The 27,634-nt window shown below is 32.3% G+C and overlaps 1 protein-coding gene across 1 annotated transcript; it reads left to right on the top strand.

The window, feature by feature from the left end:
* Positions 1-4,714: 4,714 nt before the first annotated feature.
* LOC108915136 (probable ATP-dependent RNA helicase DDX47) lies at positions 4,715-27,378 on the top strand (the record flags this gene model as incomplete). Its single annotated transcript, XM_018721100.1, is given in 5 exon segments — positions 4,715-4,743; positions 7,448-7,635; positions 7,695-7,953; positions 24,383-24,786; positions 27,155-27,378. Coding segments are annotated over 5 exon segments (1,094 nt in total), but the record flags the coding sequence as incomplete, so codon positions are not given.
* Between the last annotated feature and the right edge of the window lie 256 nt (positions 27,379-27,634).

Genomic DNA, 27,634 nt, shown 5'->3' with positions numbered 1-27,634 from the left:
AAAACAGTGCTTGGGTGTACATAGACAAAAATAAAGTGAAAAATAAGAAAATTCTGACGAGTACATGGGTTTTCCGAGTAAAAGATGATGGCAAATACAAAGCGAGACTAGTTATAAGAGGATGTCAACAAAGAAATGGTTTTGACTACAATGAAACGTTTAGCCCTATCATAAATACAACTCTTAGAATTTTATTTGCATTAAGTGCTAAAAATGACATAAAGATAACAAAATTCGATATAAAAATAGCATTTCTGTATGGGGACCTAGTTGAAGAAATATTTATGGAAATACCAGAAGGGTTCGAATGCAAAGACAACGAAAATAAAGTCTGTCAACTAAAAAAGGCTCAGTAGCAGTAGCAGTAGCCAAAGACAACGAAAATAAAGTCTGTCAACTAAAAAAGGCTCTGTATGGACTAAAACAAGCGCCTTTAAAGTGGAACGAGAAATTTAGTGGTTTCTTAAAATCAAATGGATTAATTTGTCTGAAAAGTGATCAGTGTCTGTTTACCAATAAACAGCGAATTTTATGTCTAGCGATATACGTAGATGATGGTATCGTGTTCAGCAGAGATGAAAAGGAACTGTTAAATCTAATGAAAAGTTTAAAACAACAGTTTGAAATGACAATGTGTGAAAATCCTGATAGATTTTTAGGAATAGATATTTCACAACAACCTGGTAAAATAAAATTAAGCCAAAGACACTATGTAGAATCAGTTCTGTGCAAATTTAATATGGAGAAAGTTAAAACAGTACCTACACCTATAATATCCAACAAATTGAACACCGAGATGAAAACTAAATTAAATTATCCTTATAGAGAGGCAATCGGTAGTCTCTTGTACCTATCAAATAAAACCAGACCCGACATTTCCTACCCAGTTAATTTTTGTAGCAGAAAAATAGAAGATCCCATGGACAAAGACGTTGTAAGTGTTTAAGTTAAGTATTTTTCGTTACTTAATTGGGTCAAAAGGTGATGGAATATGTTATGAAAATAATAATTCAAAGAAATTGACAGCATACTGTGACTCGGACTATGCGGGAGACTCTGCGACTCGTAGAAGTACTACTGGTTACATACCGTGCTTTCACGGGAAAACACTACATAGGAAGTGCATCGGTGAAACTCGTGCGGTGCGGCTTCAGCGGTCGGGATGTAGATCTCTGCGTGCGGCGCTGTAGCCTGTGGTCTACGTGATCACCAGAGAGCGGACAATTTGTGTCTTTAACCTTGAACATAGATATGTCATTCATAAACCTAGATACATTATCCATGACGCAGTGGCGTGTCGGGTATGCATTGGATTTTTACGTGATAATTCACGAAAATTCCACGGTACATACATTTTTAGGCGTTATTAAATATATAGAAAATCAGAAATTGTATACTACATATTTATTAAATAAAGTTCGGTTAAAAATAGTGTCGTTCTTTTAATTAGAAATTAGGAGTCAATGTAACGAATATCCTCAGGCGATGCACATGATAGAATAGTCCAACTCACGCTCCATTCATAACAGGGCTGCAGTTTGAATTCTGACCAATACGCGCCATTATTCCATGGCTAGAAATTGGCCTCAATGATTTGGGATCGAGGGGGATTATCCCTCTTTATCCTGCCTCATCTCGTGTAGGCCTGGACAGCCTTCGTAGGTGGGCCCCATCCGTCGTCTACCCCGACCGCAAANAGAGTTCACAACTGTCTCCTGTCTCCAGAATTCTGTATAAGCAAGCTTTGTATTACGAGAAGAAAGCTTCCATACTCTCCAAACGGAAAATGGATTGACAACGTAAAATCCAAACTATCGAAAAATGGTCAAAAGAAAAATGCTTTCAAGATTTGACCAAACAATTTAACCATCCTGCAGTTCACTTTTTCAAAAGACAGGTTGAATCATTTGGCAAAAAGGCTAAAGGGAGAAGATTTGACATTGAAGATAAAATTCTTGCCCTTGCCCTTTACAAGCAGAGTAACGCAGCATACAAATTACTATCCTCTTTGTTTATTTTACCTTCAAGAGTAACTTTACAAAAAGTGTTGTCAAGAATTCCCATTTCTTCGGGAATTCATGATGCTGTTTTTAAAGTTTTAAGTTCAGCTAGTAAAAAAATTAAACCCCACAATAAGTACTGTGTACTAATGTTTGATGAAAAGTCAGTTGAGCCTAATTTACATTATAATCAATTTCTGGATGAGGTTGATGGCCTTGAAGATTTTGTCGGGGGAAAAGTTTGAAAAAATTGCAAATCGTGTTCAGGTAAGGCAGCCATAAGTACGTCATATACCAGGTGACCACTAGATTACTACCCAAGCTCTACCTTAGGCACGAAAAAAGATATTGATTTAAAATTTTTGTCATGCGTATCATTGAATTTGATGCAAAATTTAATTATAAAAATAACTGACTGCCACTTGCTATTTGACCGGAAATGCCCTAAACTTTGTTATTTCATATGGAATACCCTGTATATTATTTTTGTTTTCAATTCTGCTGAAGAAACTAACACTAAAATATGTATTATGTCCTATACCTATCTTTGTCAGTTTCCGAGAAAATTGCGCTTTAAAATGGCAAATTTGTCATTTATAAATTCCTTTTGAAAGAAAACAAACGAAGAAAGGGACAATATATGATATCTTTAACTTATTTTAGAAGTACTAAAGTCTGATATCATAAAAATGTTGCACTTCCGGCACATCCGGAATAGATATTTTAATGAAACAAAAAAAATATTTAAAAAGAAATGATAATATATCCAAAGCTTTATAAAAAATGTTTTTTATATTGCAAGAGGGTACACACTTAAAATAGAATCTTTATTTTATAAGATTTGTATGCAAGATCACATATAAATAAAATACTTATAAGGTTTGTTCCAACGGTTGCGGTTGCAGGTAGTTTGTGAATTGTCAATTTCCGCAGTTGATTGTTGTGATCTTTTAAAATATACATTTTATTTTAATAATGATGAGTACTAACATTTTGAAGTGAAATAATACTTTTTATCGGATTTGTTAATATATAAGCTGATACAATTTAATATCTAGAGATGTTAGTAGATAGACAATAGTAGTTTCTCTGCATTTTGCTTGGTACTCGTAAAATTGTTATTTCAATCAGTTAATTATATTAATTAATAAATAAAGATTGCATGGCTTGGACATAATTATATTCTTTATGATTAATCCCTGGCCATAAAATAACTTCATTTTGAGTTCCGACAATTTGAAAATGGCCTACAGCTGTTAGAACAATCTTATAAATTTGTTATGTTATGCAAATATAAGAAAATTGGTAGTACATAATATATTTTTACTCTGAATAATTTAGATAAGTAAGTCTTAATATTAAATATGTCCTTTCCGTTGTAATAAACCATTTCTAGTTTATATAATAAATTGTTTTGTATTTCATAAAATATTTTTTTATTCCTTTAAACAAATGGGGTTCTGGTATGTTTATGCTATATTTAAAAGCTTAACTATATATATTAAAGTATGGACAATTTAAACAAGGTAGATTTCTTTACTTTAATATATATTTAAACTTTTAAATATGAAGGAAAAATATTTAATAATAATTAAGACCCATGGGCAACCATAAATACTGCACTTAAATTAGGCAACCAAATGTACATATGCATGTGTACGGTCGTCTACATTATGCATTAGTTAGGCTTCCAAATCACCAGAGGCGCTGTGGTAATGGTTTATTGGATTATTTAGGGAGATTTCGTTCTATCTTGTATATTATTTTTTCTATGAACTTCAGTTAATGCGGTTTGAGTTTTTATCTAGGGTTTGAGAAATTATTTAAATAAGATAATATTAGTTACATCAATATGTGTGTAATTTAAGCAAGATATTTATTTTAAATTCATTAATTNGGTGTGGTACTCCTCGCCTTTGTCTGTCAGTGTCTTTGTCAATAGTCTGTGGTCATTAGGTGTGTTTGGGTATATGGCTATACCGTCTTTAGTCAGTTTGGCTTTTGTGTAGTTAATGTTAAGTGTCGTGAGTATTTTTTGTACTTGCGTCCACCGTTTTTGCTTTCGCTTTAGCGTCTCGTTTTCATGTTTTTGTGATAGTAGCTGTTCGTATAAATCTGTTTTAGTGGTCATGTTTTTTGGTGAAGCGGAGACCCTTGAAGACGGTCTTTCCCTGTCTGTATCGTCCTTGTATATGTATATGTTTTCTTCTTTTTCGTAGTCCGACATTTTGCGCGCGTGTGTGTGTGTGTGTGAGGGTGTATACGTGTCAGTCGTGTGGTGATGCCCCCTTACAGGGGGGTACGTGTCTTTTGGTGTATTTGTCTGTCTGGTATGTTGTTTGTCGGGGGTCGCAATTTTAAATAAATGTATTCTAAAATAATGCAAATAACTGATAAATAATGTAAAAACTTACCTGGGCATAACCCCGGCACAGGTACCTGTAACAAAGATGCCGACGGCCTCTATGCTTTGCCGGGGATTAGGTCGGTGGTTAAGAGGAAAGAAAGGGATTCTTTCCAGGTAGCCTTAATAAAGGCAGGTAGATCTTGCTCGTTGCAATGCACTTCACGTCACAATAAACACGTCCGCTCAGTTCGGCCGCTCGCTCGAGGATCACAGAATCAATGGCCAGACACAATGAGGGAGCTAGCTGTTCTCTTAAATGTCTGTCGTGTTTCAATGTTGGTATTATGAAAATGACCTTCTCCTTCTTGTATTATACAATGTTTTGTGTGACTACGTGTTCTTGTCATAGAAAATGGAATATTAACATAGAATGAAATCTGATATACAACAACCTATACCATTTGCATACCTAACATTCCACTGTAACTTCGGCTTCCATATCGTAAGATGGTGCTATTTAGTTTTTGTGATTTCAAACGCAGGTAATGCAGGTATCATTTTGTTTTGATTTTGACCCTTGTTTATGTACTTTTGACGTTTGTCATATGTTAATACGTTTGTCTGCCAAATAAAAAGTTATATAGTTAAACCACAGCAAAATTAAACCTGATGGCCGTATATTTATGTCAACACCAAATAATCCTGGTCCATCAACCAGTTCTACCTTTGTACATTTTGGTAAGTATATTTTCATGAATACAGAGTTTAAGTAGTCAACATTCATGTATTTTAATTTTCATAAAAAGCATATTTTAGTATCACATTTAGCTGTATTTCTATTTTAGGTGATGAAAATAATGAATTGGGTGCAATTCAGTACCGTCAGACATCTGAAAATTCTCAAATAAGGTTAAATGATCCTGTAGCACGCAGTATGTAATATTAATGAGTTAATGTAATATCAGTTTTTATTTGCCGTTTTTTCAGAACATGGTTTGTTGAAAAATGTTGGTGTACATAAGAGTTCACAACTGTCTCCTGTCTCCAGAATTCTGTATAAGCAAGCTTTGTATTACGAGAAGAAAGCTTCCATACTCTCCAAACGGAAAATGGATTGACAACGTAAAATCCAAACTATCGAAAAATGGTCAAAAGAAAAATGCTTTCAAAATTTGACCAAACAATTTAACCATCCTGCAGTTCACTTTTTCAAAAGACAGGTTGAATCATTTGGCAAAAAGGCTAAAGGTAGAAGATTTGACATTGAAGATAAATTTCTTGCCCTTGCCCTTTACAAGCAGAGTAACGCAGCATACAAATTACTATCCTCTTTGTTTATTTTACCTTCAAGAGTAACTTTACAAAAAGTGTTGTCAAGAATTCCCATTTCTTCGGGAATTCATGATGCTGTTTTTAAAGTTTTAAGTTCAGCTAGTAAAAAAATTAAACCCGACAATAAGTTCTGTGTACTAATGTTTGATGAAAAGTCAGTTGAGCCTAATTTACATTATAATCAATTTCTGGATGAGGTTGATGGCCTTGAAGATTTTGTCGGGGAAAAGTTTGAAAAAATTGCAAATTATGTTCAGGTAAGGCAGCCATAAATACGTCATATACCGGGTGACCACTAGATTACTACCCAAGCTCTAGCTTAGGCACGAAAAAAGATATCGATTTAAAATTTTTGGCATGCGTATCATTGAATTTGATGCAAAATTTAATAAAAACAACTGACCGCCACTTCCTATTTGACCGAAAATGCCATAAACTTTGTTATTTCATATGGAACTCCTTGTATATTATTTTTGTTTTCAATTCTGCTGAAGAAACTAACACTAAAATATGTATTATGTCCTATACCTATCTTTGTCAGTTTCCGAGAAAATTGCGCTTTAAAATGGCTAATTTGTCATTTATAAAATCCTTTTGAAAGAAAACAAACGAAGAAAGGGACAAAGTTATATGGTATCTTTAACTTATTTTAGAAGTACTAAAGTCTGATATCATAAAAATGTTGCACTTCCGGCACATCCGGAATAGATATTTTAATGAAACGAAAAAAATATTTAAAAAGAAATGATAATATATCCAAAGCTTTATAAAAAATGTTTTTTATATTGCAAGAGGGTACACACTTAAAATAGAATCTTTATTTTATAAGATTTGTATGCAAGATCACATATAAATAAAATACTTATAAGGTTTGTTCCAACGGTTGCGGTTGCAGGTAGTTTGTGAATTGTCAATTTCCGCAGTTGATTGTTGTGATCTTTTAAAATATACATTTTATCTTAATAATAATGAGTACTAACATTTTGAAGTGAAATAATACTTTTTATCGGATTTGTTAATATATAAGCTGATACAATTTAATATCTAGAGATATTAGTAGATAAACAACAGTAGTTTCTCTGCATTTTACTTGGTACTCGTAAAATTGTTATTTCAATCAGTTAATTATATTAATTAATAAATAAAGATTGCATGGCTTGGACATAATTATATTCTTTATGATTAATCTCTGGCCATAAAATAACTTCATTTTGAGTTCCGACAATTTGAAAATGGCCTGCAGCTGTTGGAACAATCTTATGAATTTGTTAAGTTATGTAAATATAAGAAAATTGGTAGTACATAACATATTTTTACTCAGAATAATTTAGATAAGTAAGTCTTAGTATTAAATATGTCCTTTCCGTTGTAATGAACCATTTCTAGTTTATATAATAAATTGTTTTGTATTTCATAAAATATTTTTTTATTCCTTTAAACAAATGGGGTTCTGGTATGTTTATGCTTTTCCTTTATATTTAAAAGTTTAAATATATATATTAAAGTATGGACAATTTAAACAAGGTAGATTTCTTTACTTTAATATATATTTAAACTTTTAAATACAAAGGAAAAATATTTAATAATAATACCCATGGGCAACAATAAATACTGCACTTAAATTAGGCAACCAAATGTACATATACATATCTGCGGTTGTCTACATTATGCATTAGTTAGGCTTCCAAATCACCAGAGGCGCTGTGGTAATGGTTTAGTGGATTATTTAGGGAGATTTCGTTCTATCTTGTATTTTATTTTTTCTATGGTTCTTGTCAATTCGTCAATTGCAAGTGTGGTACAAAAAAAGCAATTAATAAGTTTTATATTCTACTCGAAATGTCTTTATTAATTGAATCTGATGATATTAAGGATAAAAATGAAAATAAAGCGGAAGAAATGAATCAAATTGAGGCAATACCTCTATTAGACAAAATGATGACTTGGGAAGATCTGGTAAGTTAATCTACCACGTGTGAGATTTAACCTCGGCTATTGTAATTGATAAAATTTAGGGTCTTGTAGATGTCCTGTGTAAAGCTTGTGATCAATTGAAATGGAAAGAGCCTTCTAAAATACAGAAAGAATCGATACCCTTGGCATTGCAAGGAAAGGATATAATAGGATTAGCAGAAACTGGTTCCGGAAAAACGGCTGCATTTGCTTTGCCTATATTACAAGCTTTGTTACAAAATCCTCAGAGATATTTTGCTTTAATTTTGACACCTACTAGAGAATTAGCTTTTCAAATTTCGGAGCAGTTTGAAGCACTAGGTATTTTTTTATTAGTAACTGTTTAGTATGGGAGCTGATAGAAAAAAAAATATGTACAATTATGATGCTCAGGTATTTGTAGGTTTTATGTATATACAAGGTGACATGGAAAAAAGTGCAATGCATAGCACCACATGATAGAGGAACTCAAGACATATAAAAAGTTTCTATACATTTATGTCTAAATTTCTTCCCGAGGTAATGGCCCAAAATTCATGGGTAAATTCCCGAACCTAAAATATTGCGATTTAGCCGAACTTACCTAAGTTGATAGTTAAAGAGATATAGGGTGTTAAACGTAAAATATTATGTTTGTTTTTTTTCATTTATTAATAAATGCAAATCTTCACACAAAATTTTGGGGCTTGGGGTTCTTTGGGTCAAGGAATTGAAATCTGTTCACATTTTTGATACAATTCATAGAGAGCGCTAGCTGCAGTAGATTTAATGTGTTAAAAACGACATAACTTTTTTATACTTTGATATCTCATTTTTGGTATCAAATTCTTATTTTCCAACTTTTTTTACACAAATGAGGTATACTTTATGAATGTGGCTGTTTCGCACCGTTTTCAAGAAATTTAGCTTTGAAACTTTTAATGCAGATGCATTAAATTACAACTAAATTCCTAAAATTCCTAAAATTCCTAGCGGTAAAATTTGTTACGTAGGTTTTGGATGAAAATCAAATAATTGACGTTTTCCACTTGTTTTACTGCTGTCATTTGTATGCTACTCTCCATTCAGTATTATTCGTACTTAATTAAAATTATATCTTGGCTTACAATTTAAATTGTATGTACATAAAAGTGAGATAGAATGTCGAGATATAATATATTTTCAAACGAAGAAATGCGCGATATGGTCTGCGTTTATGCGCAAACAGATTTTGTTGGGTGTAAAGCGCATCGTCGGTGTTTAGAGTTATATCCAAATAGAAGGCAACCAAATCGAAAGCTATTTCAAGACTTTTTTTATCGACTTGGAGAGACTGAGTACTTTTCGTCCTAAAAGGTACAATGTGGGACACATCAGGCACACGATTACAGTAGACCAAGAAGAAATTTTAACTCGGGTGGCAGAGAATCCAGAAGTTAGTAGTAGGCAAATAACTAGAACCACCGGTGTAAATAAAACAACAGTCCTAAAAATCTTTCATAAGGAAAAGATGTATCCCTACCATTTTACACCAGGTCAAAATCTTTTACAAGCAGATCTCCCAGGTAGATTACAGTTTGCGCATTTTATACGCACTCGGCAAAACCTTAACCGTTAATTTTTAAATCATGCTATTTACCGACGAAGCCACCTTTACCCATCAAGGAGTTTTCAATTTTAGAAACAAACACATATGGGACAATGAAAATCCTTACCCAGTCACTGACCGTCACTTTCAACGAGAATTCAAAAGAAATGTTTGGTGCGGAATTATAGGAAACCACCTTCTGGGTCCACATGAACTTCCTCTGAATTTGAACGGTAACTTATATTTAGATTCCCTGCAACATCATTTATTTAATTTGATTTACCATTAAAGGACCCCGCACAAAATGAATGGAAATTGGATCCTGCTAGATTTGGCTGAAATTGTAATATGTATGTTATAGTTCTCGACATTCTGATGAAAAGTTGTCATGGGCCCAAAGTGATCCTATTAGTCCACAGTACAGGCCCCCTCTGGAAAGTTGATTACCACATACCTTATAACTCCTGAGGGCTTCGTTTTGACGAGTCTACCACATTTTTTCTCTGCGACTTTTCTTGATTCCTCTGCTTTTCCACTCGGAAAAGTCCAAAAACATGACAATTTCCCAGGGTCTTGAAAAGTCAAGACCACATCTTTTATTTTTAGTAACTGGAAATTTTATTGCAAATGCCGATTTAAATTTGTCCGACAGAAATTCTTCCGACATTGACGTGTCTACCGGTCGAAACATGCCAAAATAACAGGGTATTGAAAATCAATTACCACATATGTAATTTTTAGTAAAATTAATTGTAAATAATTAATTCAGTCAAAAAGTATTGTTGTCCGACAAATTTCAAACCGCGTTTTTTCAGTCCGACAGCTGGAAATCGGAATTTTCATGGGGTATGAAAAATCGATTACCACATATCTAATTTTATTTTTTCCACTTTTAAATTTACTGTACAAAATAGTGATATAAGTGTCCAACGATTTAATGTCCGTAAATTATTAAAAAAATCAATAAATCGATAATCATGATGAAATTTAATTTTTTCACTCCAAAAATTTCATATTTATAAATGTTTATTAATTATTATTATGTAAATTATTATTTGTTTCAAACAAATAATTATAATATTGCTCATTTTATGCTTAAAAATTTAAAAGTTATAAACAAATGAAGTTATTTTTGAGACGATTAATACTATCTTAGTGCATAATGCATTATTTCTAAATAAATTAATATTATGCTTGATATAAAAATCCGTTTTTCTCTTTCAAGTTTTCATTCGCGTTTGTTATTTTCCTTTACAAAAATTTTCCTATTTTTCTAAAAGAAAATTCTAAACTTTTGTGCATAATTTTTTTACACTATACATACTTTTTTGAAATCGTTTAATTCTTTTCTCGATATTTATTTGGCTAAATTGAGCATAAGAGATTTACAATTACAAGAATAAAATGAAAAATATATATAAGGTGTTTCAGAAAGACCTCCCGTAAATAAAGGGGGTGATAGTACAAACGACAAAAAAAATGAGAATTTTTTGTCTTATGAACTATATGTCTATCTCCTCTTGTTTTCGAGATACAGACAAAATAAAATTTTTTAAATAGAATTTTTACAAAAATTTCCAAACGGTGCGAAATATTTTTATGAAATTTGGTAGTCCGGGGTTTTTAAGGGTGCCAAATACGCTAGCCTAATTATTTTTTGTATATTTCATAGAGGGCGCTAGTTATGCTACATTCTTATTACATTTTAAGTTCTATTTTTTTTAAGGTTAGGTTTTTTACCATTCGGGCTCCAATTTCTATTGTACAATTTTATTTCCTAAAAATAATGTACTCTTGTTAGAACTTTCTAATGTGGACGATTTTCGAGAAAAAAGGCTTTTAATTAAACTTACAATATTACACTATAAAATAAGTGACTTTTCTCAAAGTAAGCTTGAGCTTTGAGAAAAGTCACTTATTTTATACAACAAAAAATTCTTATTTTTTGTCGTCCTCACCCCCTGTATTTACGGGAGGTCTTTCTGAAACACCCTGCATTGTATATTTATATGGAATTTTGCTTAATACATGAAAATACTTTATTAGAAATTATAAATACATGTGCACATTTTTTATGAAATTTTTTTCATAATTTTTTGTTGGACTGACGATTTGCGGATATATTTTTGTCGGACATTACAATTTTTGCTTATAAAAAACACTTTTCTATCGTGTGTTATTTTTGTCCGACATGTGGTAATCGATATATCATACCCCGTGAAAATTCCGATTTCCAGCTGTTGGACTGAAAAAACGCGGCTTGAAATTTGTCGGACAACAATACTTTTTAACTGAAACTAATTATTTACAATTAATTTTACTAAAAATTACCCATGTGGTAATTGATTTTCAATACCCTGTTATTTTGGCATGTTTCGACCAGTAGACACGTCAATGTCGGAGGAATTTCTGTCGGACAAATTTAAATCGGCATTTGCAACAAAATTTCCAGTACTGAAGCTAAAAATAAAAGATGTGGTCTTGACTTTTCAAGACCCCGGGAAATTGCCATGTTTTTGGACTTTTCCGAGTGGAAAAGCGGAGGAATCGAGAAAAGTCACAGAGGAAAAATGTGGTAGACTCGTCAAAACAAAGCTCCTCAGGAGTTATAAAGTATGTGGTAATCAACTTTCCAGGGGGGGCCTGTACTGTGGACTATATGGATAGTTTCAGAGATATAGAGGGGGGAAGTGTGTGATTTTGTCTGTAGGACTGAGTAAGCTTCACGAAGTTTCAAGTTGATGCATTGAAAAACTGAGGCATGTAATGAATTTTGACCAGTAGGTACATTGCTTATACTTATAAGGTCACCTGCGGGGCTTGAATTGAGATTAAGTCAAAGGAAATGACCTTGACTTGAAATCCAGGTGACAAGAGCTAAGCTATCCGCGAATTCAGGTTCAGAGACCTCAAAAGCATACATACTTACAGGTTAACATTCGTGAAAGGCCTTTTCATTCCTTTGACCTTGAAATGATCTTGACTTGACCTAAATGTGACCTTGTAGGGCTAAACTATCCCCAAATTCATTCCCCCCCCCCCAACAAAAAACATACGCACTGGTTGAAACTCTATACAAGCCTTTTCTTTAGTTTTATCTTGAAATGACCTTGAATTGACTTGAAGGTAACTTTTAGGGTTACGCTATCTCCAGATTCAGATTCTGCGAACTCAAAAAACCATACACTCGCTGGTCCAAATTAAATACAAGTCTTTTCTTCAGTTTGACCTTGAAACGACCTTTACCTGACCTCCAGGTGACCTTAGATAGCTAAACTATCCAAGAATTTAGGTTCAGCGATCCCAAAAGCATTGTACCTACGGGTCATAATTCATTACATGCCTTAGTTTTTGAATCCATCAACTTGAGACTTCGTAAAGGTTAATCAGTCCAACAGCCAAAATCACACACTTCCCCCCTCTATATCTCTGAAACTATCCATAGGATCACTTTGGGCCCATGACAACTTTTCATCAGATTGTCGAGAACCATAATATATCACAAATTCAGTCGAATCTAGCGGGACCCAATTTCCATTCATTTTGTGCGGGACCCTTTATGGCAGAATCTCGATTTCTTCCAAGATGGTGTAGCAATTATTGTCAGAAGAGATATTTTTTACTAATGTTTACTATTTTACTGTTCATTACAATTTTTAATTCTAAATAAACCCTTGTTTTTGACATTTCTAAATTATTTTAATTATTTAACTATTAGCATTGAAAGTTTCAAAGCCAAGTATACCATTGTGTAAAAAAAAATGGAAAATAAGAATTTGATACCAAAAATGAGATACCTTAAAGTATAAAAAGTTATGTCGTTTTTAACACATTAAATCTACTGCAGCTAGCGCCCTCTATGAACTATACCAAAAATGTGAACGGATTTCAATTCCTCGACCCAAAGAACCCCAAACCCCAAAATTTTGTGTGGCTATTTGCATTTATTAAGAAATAAATGAAAAAAAAAAAAATAATATTTTACATTTAACACTCTGTATCTCTTTAACTATTAACTTTTGGACCAAGGTAAGTTCGGTTAAATTGCAATATTTTCAGGATTCTACCCACGAATTTTGGCCCATTACCTCGGGACCACCCTGTATATATCATTAACCTATTTTGCAAAAGTCGTAAGTCCACTTGACCAAATTTTATAGGAAATAGAAAAAACTGCTGTTCACTCTCTATTATTCAAAGTAACTGATAATTTTGCATGAACATGAACGTAATTTAAATAAATTTTTTTAGAAAATTTATGAAATTTTTCTGTCTATGGACTTAGGACTTTTTCTGTTTAAAATATTGAGGACTTCCGACATATTCTTAAAAAAAAACAGATAAAAACAAAATAAAAACTTGTGATTTATAATAATTATTTATTTGAATTTCATTCAAGGAATCACAAAAATTACCTAAAACCTAAAGCTTGCGTCAGATGATAGAAGTTGAATAAATTGTGTAGCCATTGTACTATTTTATGAAGTAGTTACTTCCAAAAGTAGAACCATAATGTCTACTTTGATATTAATGTAAAAGTTACTGGCATAGTAGTTCAACTATTGTATGTATGTATGTCGGAGAGTGGTGGAATTGTTTTTCCACCACGGCACTTTGGCCTTATTAGGCCCCTTGTACACCCTCCTTACTCCTTACTCGAGTACTTTTCTTCAAACCATCCTATTTACTACACGGGTGGCTTGGTGGCAAAGTCTCGTACAGTTTATGTATGATAGCATGGTCTTGAGTTACAGAGATTTTCTTAGTTCAACAATTATAAAAGTTTCTTCTTACATGCAATAGTTTATGTGAGTAACTGTTATTAACAGTGACTTTTATCATCTGATGCCGGCTTAAGAATGTTTATGATAAAATAAAAACTTTGAATTTTTGATACTCCTAACAACTAGTGATATGACAAATTATCATAACAATGAAAGTCCTTTGGAATACTTGATTTTAGAGATTGCAAGTGTTCCACTTTTCTTTTTTAATTGGTATTGGTTTTTTATGTAATTGAGGTAAGTACTTGAGGTTAACACTTTGTGACTGTCCAGTTTTTCTTCGTACTAAATTGGTATATTCGTCAGTGTGCCTAAGTTTGTATTGAAGGCTTCTATCTTGGTTATACATACTTTAGGCACTGCAGGTCAGTCACAACTGGATCCCCTACTTTGAAGCCAGGGCGAATCGAATTAAGTCGCTTTAATTTACTAAAATCTTTGAAAAATTCATGACCTAAATATTCAACCCTATAAGGACCAGGATTCCTTTGGGCATTTTGGCAGAATTCAATGTAATCAGCTGGTACATTAATGGTTACATTTTTTAATTTCCTTTCAGAAAGTGAATGCATTGAATCTGCTTCCATTTGTGTATGCCCTTTTTCTAAATATTTTTGTTCTATAATAATTTTATGTTCAGCGGATAGGCTTAAAAGAGCATTTGAAAGAGTATTGTTTCTGTTCTGTGACGTGCATCCATCACTATACAAAATGATTGTTCTTCTGTAAGATCTTCTATTTGTCCTCTCAGGAAATTGTAATTATAGATAAATACTCATTTGATGTGACTCCCCCCCGACTCCTCATGCCATATGAAACAAAAACCATCATTTGTTTTTAAATCATAAATAGTAAAATTATGAACCATTAATTTCATCTTAAAATATAAAGATGATACATTAGATTTAGGGGACAATAATACTGCTTGCATATCCATATAGTAAACTTTGCTGTTAGATTGCTTATCTTTTTTAAAAGCCTCTCTTGCTTCATTCTTTCTTATTTCATGCAGAGCATACTCTTCTTTCTGTAAGTTATTAGTTTTAAATGCGACACATGTATCACATTCATCTTTTTTGGGTGAGAGACTGAGATTCTTGTCGGCAAAAACTAAATCAAAAACCTTTTGCAACAAAGGTCTTACATTTCGACTTTCAGAACAAGATTTATAAAACCTATAGAGAGCTGCCTTTGACTCCCAGTTTGGTTCTAGATAAAGTTTGGATGAGTGAGCTCTACAATAATGGGATTCAAGTTTTGGAAGGTCTTTAAAAAATTCATGTAAAATGTCCTTCCTATTTTTTTCAGTGTCATTATCTAAAGGTTCACCTTTATCAGCATTTATTCTTATATTGACTTCTCTATTCTGTATGTTTTTCCATTTGATGACTGATCTTTCATTTATTCCTAGGGTGTTTAGAAACATCTTTTTACATACTCAAAATTTTTGTTCATTTTGTGTCTTTAAATAATAAATCCAACTAAAATGTCTTCTTGATTTAGTTTCATCTTTTTTGTTTCGCTGATGTTTTGTGTTCTCTTTTTCGACCAAAAGATTTACATATATCTTACGTTGATCCCAACTTAGTTTTGACCAGAAATAATTAAATATTTGCGTTCGAGTTTCCGTATTTACTTTCTTACAGTGCATAGAATTTCCTTTGTGATGCTTTATATTCACATGCTTCTTTCATTAGCCTTTTTTCTCTTTTTATTAGGTAATTCCAAATTTCGTTAATTTTTTTTGCCATAATAATCACGTTCTCGCTTTCTCTTGTTTACATTAACAGTCCATTTTTCTGCGTCCAAATTATGTCTTTTATTTCTTTTTACATCTTTCGCTTTGAAAACACCCACTTCAAATGTCTCACCATTCTCACTGCTGCTGGAACTGGACTCGGATGAAAATTGAATTTCCTTGGTATAATCTGGATTGGTACGATTACTGGAATCTTTTTCAGTACAAAAACATCATTTGAAACATCTTTAGAAGTAGTAGGATGGACCTGTATGTTCTGAAGATAGCTTAAATTGATGGCCTCAATATTTTCTTCTTGTGTGTTTTTCTGTGTAATTTTAGTGCTTATTTTATAATAGCACCTATGTGAACCTGGCACCCGACTTTTCAAAATTCAATTTTTTTTTGAAATTCTTATAGATTTTCGTTTGTAGTTGTTTGTAGTAACAATATTTTCGTTTGTAGTAGCTCAAAAAAAAAGTTATATGGCCTATAAAAAAACCAATCCCCCAAATTTGGCCGCACTTAAATCTGATGGTTGATTCCTATAGAAAATCGTTTGTAGTTGATTGTAGTGAACGAATTTTCGTTTGTAGTAGCAAGGAAAAAAAGTTAGAGCTGTTTTCAAAATTTGCCATGAGTAAATTTAGAAAGCGCTTCCAATTTCAAGTTTATTTGTGTATAATAACTTCTACACGTCAAATTATGTTTTTAAAATTGTTTAAAGCTGTTTGTAGTTGCACATATTCCATTTGTAATTCAGTGCAAACTAATGAAAAATTACTACACTCCAAACTCTGGCTCCAAAATCGTTTGTAATTGCCTGTGGTGGTGTTTATTTCGTTTGTAGTTATATGAAAACTGACGAAAGGTCACTAAACCCCAAACTCTGGCTTTAAAATCGTTTGTAGTTGTTTGTAGTAGCCTTCATTTCGTTTGTAGTTCTTCGAAAACTGACGAAAAGTCTCTAAAGTCCAAGCTCTCGGTTTAAAATCGTTTGTAATTGTTTGTAGTAGCGTTTATTTCGTTTGTAGTTCTTCGAAAACTGACGAAAAGTCCCCAAAATCCAAGCTCTGGCTTTAAAATCGTTTGTAGTTGTTTGTAGTAGCGTTTATTTCGTTTGTAGTTCTTCGAAAACTGACGAAAAGTCACTAAACTCCAAGCTCTGGCTTTAAAATCGTTTGTAGTTGTTTGTAGTAGCGTTTATTTCGTTTGTAGTTCTTCGAAAACTGACGAAAAGTCACTAAACTCCAAGCTCTGGCTTTAAAATCGTTTGTAGTTGTTTGTAGTAGCGTTTATTTCATTTGTAGTTCTTCGAAAACTGACGAAAAGTCACCAATCTCCAAGCTCTGGCTTTAAACTTGTTTGTAGTTGTTTGTAGTAGCGATTATTTCATTTGTAGTTCTTCGAAAACTGACGAAAAGTCACCAAACTCCAAGCTCAGGCTTTAAAATTGTTTGTAGTTGTTTGTAGTAGCGTTTATTTTGTTTGTAGTTGCATGAAAACCTACGAAAAGTCACTAAACTCCAAACTCTGGCTTTAAAATCGTTTATGGTTGTTTGTAGTGGCATTTATTTCGTTTGTAGTTGCATGAAAACTGACGAAAAGTCAGTAAACTCCAAGCTCTGGGTTTAAAATCGTTTGTAGTTCTTTGTAGTTGAGTTTATTTCGTTCGTAGTTACACGTAAACCGTCGAAAGGTCACGAAACACAAACTCTGGCTCTAAAATCGTTTGTAGTAGCATTTATTTTATTTGTAGATCCTCGAAAACTGGTGAAAAGCCACTGAACTCCAAGCGAAATAAACTCTACTATAAACAACTACAAACGATTTTAAAGCCGGTGCTTGGAGTTTAGTGACTTTTCGTAGGTTTTCATGCAACTACAAACAAAATAAACGCTACTACAAACAACTACAAATGATTTTAAAGCCAGAGCTTGGAGTTTGGTGACTTTTCGTCAGTTTTCGAAGAATTACAAACAAAATAAACGCTACTACAAACAACTACAAACGATTTTAAAGCCAGAGCTTGGAGTTTAGTGACTTTTCGTAGGTATTCATACACCTACAAACGGAATAAACGCTACTACAAACAACTACAAACGATTTTAAAGCCAGAGCTTGGAGTTTAGTGACTTTTCGTCAGTTTTCGAAGAACTACAAACGAAATAAACGCTACTACAAACGATTTTAAAGCCAGAGCTTGGAGTTTAGTGACTTTTCGTCAGTTTTCGAAGAACTACAAACGAAATAAACGCACTACAAACAACTACAAACGGTTTGAAAGCCAGAGTTTGGAGTTTAGTGACTTTTTGTGGGTTTTCATGTAACTACAAACAAAATAAACACTACTACAAACAACTGCAAACGATTTTAAAGCCAGAGTTTGGAGTTTAGTGACTTCGTGGGTTTTCATGTAACTACAAACGAAATAAACGCTACTACAAACAGCTACAAACGATTTTAAAGCCAGAGCTTGGAGTTGAGTGACTTTTCGTAGGTTCTCATGCAACTACAAACAAAATAAACGCTACTATAAACAACTACAAACGATTTTAAAGCCAGAGCTTGGATTTTGGGGACTTTTCGTCAGTTTTCGAAGAACTACAAACGGAATAAACGCTACTACAAACAATTTTAAACCGAGAGCTTGGACTTTATAGACATTTCGCCAGTTTTCGAAGAACTACAAACGAAATGAAGGCACTACAAACAACTACAAACGATTTTAAAGCCAGAGTTTGGGGTTTAGTGACCTTTCGTCAGTTTTCATATAACTACAAACGAAATAAACACCACCACAGTCAACTACAAACGATTTTGGAGCCAGAGTTTGGAGTGTAGTCATTTTTCATTAGTTTGCACTGAATTACAAATGGAATATGTGCAACTACAAACATCTTTAAACAATTTTAAAAACATAATTTGACGTGTAGAAGTTATTATACACAAATAAACTTGAAATTGGAAGCGCTTTCTAAATTTACTCATGGCAAATTTTGAAAATAGCTCTAACTTTTTTTCCTTGCTACTACAAACGAAAATTCGTTCACTACAATCAACTACAAACGNGATAATAAATTTAAGGGGGCGATTTAGTATGTATATTTTTACCGTGTAACAGAGCTTCAGATGAGGACACAAATCATCGAAGAAACTAACATAATTGAATATTATTATATATCAATGTATTCGCAATGGTTCCCGCTAGTGAGTGAGATAAATTTCAATGCTCATGAGAACAGAAGAATAATTTAAATAAAATGCCAAAGTACCTCAATTTTAACCATGCTGTTAGTCTGTCAATATATTGCATTTACGACGGAACTAGGTCGGGTACAATAACCATACTACTTCACTCACTAGAACGGACACCTAGGATCATTTGTATCTAATTTTCAGATTAATATTTATTAATAATTCTATAATTTGTGTCCTCAAGTAAAATGACGACATTTTACACACGACTCCATTTTTATTTTGTATCTGAACCAGAATTGTAGCGATTCTAAGATATTCTAAGTATAATTTGTTTGTATACTCTGTTACAGGTGTTGCTACCCTTGAAAATGAAAGTGAAAACACAGAGTTGGTTTATTATAAAATGCGTGCTAAAATAAAGCATAATGGTTAATATTATCTTTGATATATAAATATGGGTAATTTTTTAAAAGTACCTAAGTAATAAGATTTTGTAAAGCTTAAATAGTACGAAAATATAACGCATAAAAAACCAATAATATGTACTAATTTTTCTTTATTAAGAATAAAGAATAAATTTTACGTACAGGGTGTCCCACATAAAATCGTTATTTATGTTCTAGCTTCAAAATAAATTTACAGCTTAAAAATTAGTCTGACTCAGGTAAATTTCTTTTTCAATCTACAAATCAGTAGCTACTTATTACCGATAAGAAGGAAACCGCTGGATATTTAATGAAAAAAGTGACCACCAAAAAAGTAATTCATTCTTGAATATGAATATAACTAACACAATTTTAATTTCATATTGTCTTAACAATCAACTTTTGCTTATTTAACTAAATGCAAATATGAGAATAAAGTGATATTTCATTACAAAAAATATAAGTTTGCTGTAACGGGGAATTCCAGAACAAAATATTTTTCAAATATGCTCCTTATGTCCTATCGCGTTGCAAAAAATATATATTTTTGTATTTTCTGTTAAAGCATAACACACGACATAGCACTAAAACTTTGCTGCCCTGCGTTACTCCTCGATGTATACAGGGTGAGTCATTCAAGAGGCTCACTATGGGTGTCTCGCTTGTCTTTTATTATAAGAGATTAGAGTTGTGTCGAGAAGATTTAAACTGGGTCCGGTCTTTTCATTTAGACCCGGTCTTTTCAAAAACATCATGAATTGCTACCAAAACTGCAACTATACTTAAAAAAATTAACCTGATGATAGCCCCGGAAAGGCGAAACGTTGTATAAGAAATCGGATAGAGGGCAAAAAGTGTCAATGAAGATGTGTTTGCAGATTTTCAATATTGTTTCAAATAAGGCTAGGTACAAAAAAGAAAATAAAATAATTGCTTTTTTTCAGTTTTTCGCTTATATTTCCAAAAATAAGCCTCTAATCGACATGAGGTATACTTATTGATTTTGTTCCTGAGGAAATTTGCTACAAGGGTAGGCTTTTGCGAAAGTTCGCAAAAAAATTTTTATATTGCAAAATTAGCGGTGAATAGAAAAATATACTAAATTTTCAAAATTAAATAAAAATAACAAATTTGACTGAAATTGGATGAAACTACAGGAAAAGATAACTGTTGGGGTGCTCAACAAATACCTGCAATCCGGACCCCCAAAAAAAAATGGTGGCGTATTGCAAAATTATATTGTTGAAAACGCGAGCCCGTGTATCTTCTGCCCAAGTCAAGATATCGAAATTCCGCAAGAAAGGATCTAAAGGTAATTACATTATCTCGCGGTCTGTGGAAATTTCAGATTTTTAAGTTGCAAAATAAAAAAAATTTTGCGAACTTTCGCAAAAGCCTACTCTTGTAGCAAATTTCCTTAGGAACAAAATCAATATTTAGGCTTTTATTCTAGTGTATTTTTTACTTAATTTTAAACACGTAAAATTCGAGGTAGGCCCGATTTTTGAAAAAAAAACTAATTCGCCCGGACTACTAGACTTATTTTATTCATTCCTCAAAAGTTTTCAAAATTAAGAAATAAAAAGTTGTCATTCTGGGAACAATTGTATATACAAATTTTGACTTATGAACAAGTATTTGTAGAATAAGCTTTATAAGTCGATTTTTCAGAGCACTATATTTATTATTTCATTTTTGCAATAAGTATTTCGTTCCAAAAAAGTTTTTTTTTCTGTTCTTCATTAGTATTATTTTTGGTTTTCCATTTAAAAATTAAAGTAAATAGCAAAAAAATAGTGTATCCGGCAATTGAACTCAGATCCACTACAACTGCAGGCTAATTATATTTGAAATCGCATTATATTCGAAAGAAGCGCACCTGCTAGAGCTGTCAGCTTCAAGTCAGCCGATACATGTAGCGTGCGCGTACTCCACAAATGCCTTCCCCTCTCTTGCTTAGTAATTGTCCAAAACATGACAAAAGTTTATTTAATTTTAATAAGCAATAGCATAAAATCGTTGTAAAATTTCCCTGGGAACACGATGGTGCAATTATTTTTTTGCTAGTTGCCGTAGTTTATGAGATATTTGCAAAAAACCTTATTTTTTACGTTTTTTTGACATTTTGACCCCTTGCCTAACCAGCTAGGTCAAACATTTTTGCGGATTAGGATTCCTGAGGGTCGAAAACATGTTTGCGCCCAGGTTTGATCGACAGAGGAAAACATGGAGGTTCAGCCTTCATTTCAATGGACTAAATAGATACAATAATATTTTATATATATTTTATTATTCTCCAAACGTAATTAGTAGCAAGTTTCTATATATTTTAGTAATTAAGCAGTGTTTTTTAAGTTAATACTACTCGCCAAAGTAAAAAAATAATTCAGGTTAGGTATATATTTTTACTGAAAATAGCAGTTAATTTACATTATCGGATTGTTAATGTGAAAATATAAACATTAGACTGTTGACTATTCCATGTTATACGTGTTTTAAGGTCACTTTTGAAGAAGAAACTACATGTAATTTTAAAAATCGTATAATGAAGGAATAGTAATTATAAGATTGTTTAAGCTTATTAACTAAAAATTATTGCTTACTTAATAAAAAAAATATTATTGTCCTCGATAATCTATTACTAATTAATAAATTCTTTACTCTCTTTGCTTATAAGATTGTATGTACACAAATTGGAGCCGTTCCTGAAAAATCGGGCGAATATCGGTCCAGCGTAAACTATTAGATTTCTGTTCGTCGTCGTTCGGTTAAAAAACACACCTTGAAGCGTTGGCCGCTAGAGCAGCACTTGCCGGGGTCTCGTTTCGTGACTCACGCTGAGCGATATTTTTTGTACAAAATCCCGTCCTTAACTGCACTTGGTTCAGATAAAGGTATATTCAAATCCTTTCTGCAATTTTCTAATTCAAGATTGAAATTTAAAACTTCATAGCTATTGCAGGTTAATTCGAGATTGTTTGTTACTTCTGGTATATCAATAAGTAAAAGTGACTCTGAGTGGGTAGGAATATCAGGTACGAGTATTTCTTGACAGGATAACAGGATTTTTCTGATTTTGTGCGCTTTGGACTCTGGGATAGCAGAATCTATTTTCTTCTATCATCAAATATAATCTAAAACAAAAATTTTTTGTAAATTGATTGCCACAATAAGAAATTATACCAAAAGAATATAAAAAAACCTCCAACAAAATGTACTTTACACTTTTTTATCGATGTTATAAAAACACAATTCGTAATAATTATGATTTACAAATATCGTAACTCCAAGAAAACTAAATCTGTCATTAGAAAATGTCGTATTTCGCTGGCAAAATTAAATACGACAATTTCTTAGATTTGGTCAAAATATTTTCAAATATTTTTATACTAAATATAATAATATGTAATTACCTAAACAATAATTAACATTTACTTAACAACACATTACTGTTTTCTCCAAAAAGGGCTAATTATTGTGGAGTCCAATAAGCACGTATGCAAACTACTAAGCTAGTAGTGGACTTACGACTATTTCTGCCCTTGAATCGAATGCAGTGGACATTCGACATATGCATTTTGATGTTTTCGCGCTGTTTAGTAAAATCTGACATCTCAGCATGACAGGTTCATGCACTGCCAGCTAGATGCCACCAAAATCTGTCTGGATAAAAAGTGGACTTATGACATTTGCTAAGTAGGTTAACAATATATTTTAAGAAAAACAGTAGGAAAAATTATTGTAATATTGCAAAAAATAAATGTGTAAATTACATTTAGTACTGCGGTATTAAATATAGTGAGCCCCATTAACCAGAACATTCTTCTGAAACCTCAGCCAATTTGATATTTGGTACGGACCTAAAATTTTTATGGGGCACAAATTCAAATGAAATTTATAGTGTTAATGAAATACTCTGACAAATGGTGGATTTTATTTCAATAAAAAAAGTTCTTAGAAACATTGTCTGGAAACACTTTATTTTCAAGGGTGTTGAAATTTAAAAAAATATTTAAATATAATATTTCTTAAATATTTAAATATATTTTTTAATTTTCAACACCCTGTACCTCGAAAATTAAGTGTTTCCAGACACATGTTTATAAGAACTTTTTTTATTGAAATAAAATCCACCATTGGTCATAGTATTTCATTAACATCATAAATTGCTATTTCTAAAGAGATATCTGTTTGACAGATTTGTGTACCAACTCAACAAATTTTTGCCCATAAGTCATTAGCTCAAGTATTCAATCTACATGAAGCATCTTAATAGATATTTAAATAAATGTAATATATACTTTTAAATTTCAACCCCTTTTATCTCAAACATCGGATGATTTTTGTGTACTAGAATCTATTGAAAATGTATAAAAAGTTCTTTTCAAATCTAATAAATTAAAAGTGTGTAGTGTAAAGCATTAACATGCCGAAACCTTTATCGGGCCATGGACATAGACGCACTATGGGATTTTTAACCCGTCAGTAACTGGCCAATTTTTCATTTCATTTCTACAGCCTCCTAGATTTTTAAACTGAAATGGAAATTTCATGAATAACTTTAAATGTTTAAAAAATCAATTTGTATTTTAATGAACGTTGAGATATAAGGGTATTTAGTGATGCTGGCTAGGGTTACATAGGTAGAATTTTTAATAAAAAATACCTAAAGTGATTTGGCCACATTGTATATAAAATTTTTAAGGAATGGAACTCATAAATTACAGTGCGTAAGAAGTGGGTTTTATCTCTTTCTAGCCAAGTTGTAAACTGGGTTAGAAAATACATACATCATTTATCCGGTGAAGATATTTGAAGATTGGTTAAACTATGTTTTATTTTCCAACCTTTTTTTTTAATAATATCCCCTATAAAATTTATATCTAGGAGAAAATGAACATAATGAATATGACGAAAGCATTAATTGCATTATTGTTATATTACAATTTTTTCAGATTTTAATTTTTTATGAAGCCCCTATACTAAACTTTTACTTTTCCTAATGACTATAGAAAATTAAATTACTTACTCTTAGGTGCTAGTATTGGTGTAAAATGTGCTGTAATAGTAGGTGGTATGGATATGATGACTCAAGCTTTAGTTTTGGCAAAAAAACCACACATATTGATAGCAACTCCTGGACGTTTATTAGATCATTTAGAAAATACAAAAGGTTTCAGTTTACGAGCATTAAAGTATTTGGTTATGGATGAAGCAGATCGAATACTTAATATGGATTTTGAGGTTGAAGTGGATAAAATATTAAAGGTTATACCTCGGGAGAGAAGAACATTGCTATTTTCAGCAACTATGACTAAAAAAGTAAAAAAATTACAAAGAGCTTGCTTACAAGATCCAGTTAAAATTGAAGTTTCTACAAAATATCAGACAGTTGAAAAATTACTGCAGTATTATATATTCATTCCAGTAAAATTTAAGGTATGTGTTGATCATTGACTGCTAAAAAGTTTCCATGAAATTGAAAATGTGTATTTTTATGATTAAAAGAAAAATTTTTCATTATTTTGCTATTTACTGCCTTTGAAGAAAATATATTTAATTTAGTTCTTTAAAATAGAAAATTAGTTTTGTAGAAGTTATTTCAGTTGCAATGTTTATTCATTTTGACAAAAATTTGAATTTTAAATTAAAGGACCCCACACAAAATGAATGGAAATTGGGTCCCGCGAGATTTGGCTGGAATTGTGATATGTTATAGTTCTTGACATTCTGATTAAAAGTTGTCACGGATCCAAAGTGATCCTATGGATAGTTTTAGAGATATAGAGGGGGTAAGTGTGTGATTTTGGCTGTAGGATTGAGTAAGCTTCACGAAGTTTCAGGTTGATGGATTCAAAAACTGAGGCATGTAATTAATTTTGACCAGTAGATACAATGCTTTTGAGATCGCTCTGAACCTGAATTCTTGGATAGTTTAGCTATCTAAGGTCATCTGGAGGTCAGGTAAAGGTCGTTTCAAGGTCAAACTGAAGAAAAGACTTGTATTGAATTTTGACCAGTGAGTGTCATCCGGAGATAGCGTAACCTTAAAGGTCACCTTCAAGTCAATTCAAGGTCATTTCAAGATAAAACTAAAGAAAAGGTTTGTATTGAATTTCAACCAGTGCGTATATAAGTTTTCTTTTGGGGGGGGGGGGACTGAATTTGGGGATAGCTTAGCCCTACAAGGTCATATTTAGATCAAGGCAAGATCATTTCAAGGTCAAAGTAAAGAAAAGGCCTTTCACGAATGTTAACCTGTAAGTATGTATGCTTTTGAGATTGCCGCTGAACCTGAATTCGCGGATAGCTTAGCCCTATAAGATCACCTTTAAATCAAGTCAAGGTCATTTCATTTGAGTTAATCTCAAAGCAGGTTAACATTCGTGAAAGGCCTTTCCTTTATTTTGACTTTGAAATGATATTGACTTGATTTAAATGTGACCTTGTAGGGCTAAGCTATCCCCAAATTCAGTTCACCCCAAAAAAAACTTATATACGCACTGGTTGAAATTCAGTACAAGCCTTTTCTTTAGTTTAATCTTGAAATAACCTTGAATTGACTTGACAGTCACCTTTAGGGTTACGCTATCTCCAGATTCAGATTCTGCGAGCCCAAAAACCTCTACACTCACTGGTCAAAATTCAATACGTCTTTTCTTCAGTTTCACCTTGAAACGACCTTTACTTGACCTCCAGGTGACCTTAGATAGCTAAGCTATCCAAGAATTCAGGTTCAGCGATCCCAAAAGCATTATACCTACTGGTCAAAATTCATTACATGCCTCAGTTATTGAATGCATCAACTTGAAACTTTGTGAAGCTTACTCAGTCCTACAGCCAAAATTACACACTTCCCCCCTCTATATCTCTGAAACTATCCATATGATCTCTTTGGGACCATGACAACATTTCATCAGAATGTCGAGAACTATAACATATTACAATTTCAACCAAATCTAGCGGGACCCAATTTTCATTCATTTTGTGCGGGGTCCTTTGTTTAAAAAATGTAACTGATGACAATTTTGTTTTGTTGTTTTTTAATTTTGGCAAATGTTTTATTTGGAGCACCAACACTAGAACCGTTTTGTCCTAATATGAAAGACAATCGTTGCGGACGTGAATTCATTATCAAATGTGGTAAAAAGAGTTACAATGATGGTATAAATGTCTTCATAGTCTCAATCTATTGCAAACAACCGTTGTAATATTTTGTGTATTATAGTGAAAGAAAATGGAGGACGTTTGTTGGGTATTAATATTAATTTTAGACAGTAGTTTGACTAGCGCATTTAAAACAAAACAGAACTAACACTCAGATTAAAAATTTGACAGACAATATTGATTTTTTGGCATAGTTTCGAATCCAGTAATACCAATATTAAAATTTGCGAGATATCTAAATTTGGGAATTGTCAAGATGACATTTCAATTATATGAAAACAGTGACTAAGTTGACTAGGATTTTTCGTCTTAGCTCATACGAATATTGTTTGTGACGCAATGGAAAAGATACAGCGGTTTTAGTCGTATATTATTTTGAATAAAAATTGTATATTTGATGAAATACAAAATATTCAACCGTTTTTTAAATAAATATTTTAAACATAACCTTAAAAATTGCTCCCTATTTGATTCTCATTACCAACAATTCAACAAAACCTATTGCCAATGATGTAGAAATATATGGTATTGATTTTCATGAAATAATGGTTATTCGTCACTACCTCTGAGGCACTGAGTAGAAAATTTTTGTATTTGTATTATTGCAAATATTGTTAATTAACACACTCTACATTTTTAGGATGTTTATTTAGTATATATTCTAAATGAACTTGCTGGAAATAGCTGTATGATATTCTGTTCAACATGTAACAATACAATTAGGACTGCTTTAGTGTTAAGAAATTTGGGATTAACCGCTGTTCCTTTACATGGACAAATGTCACAGAATAAACGACTTGCTGCTCTGACAAAATTTAAAGCAAAAAACAGATCGATCTTGATATCAACAGATGTTGCCAGTAGGTAAGTAATAAATTAAAATATAATGATAAAAGGTTTGGTCGGTCGTAACAGAAGTTTAGAATATCAGTTTATTAAAATACTGATTGTAAAAAAAATATATGCATTCTATTCTTCCTTTTGTCTTTCTTACTTTAGTACTTAGAAAATAATCAATTAAACCATTTTAGTAAATTTTATTGGGGTTTCACAGTAATCAATGATACGTTTTGGAGATACATGCATACAGCGTGGGTCATTAGTGTGAGAAAGTACAATA

The sequence above is a fragment of the Anoplophora glabripennis genome, unplaced genomic scaffold (assembly GCF_000390285.2).
Source record: "Anoplophora glabripennis isolate ALB-LARVAE unplaced genomic scaffold, Agla_2.0 scaffold1251, whole genome shotgun sequence".
Taxonomy (NCBI): domain Eukaryota; kingdom Metazoa; phylum Arthropoda; class Insecta; order Coleoptera; family Cerambycidae; genus Anoplophora; species Anoplophora glabripennis.
This window is presented reverse-complemented; position numbering and strand designations above follow the sequence as displayed.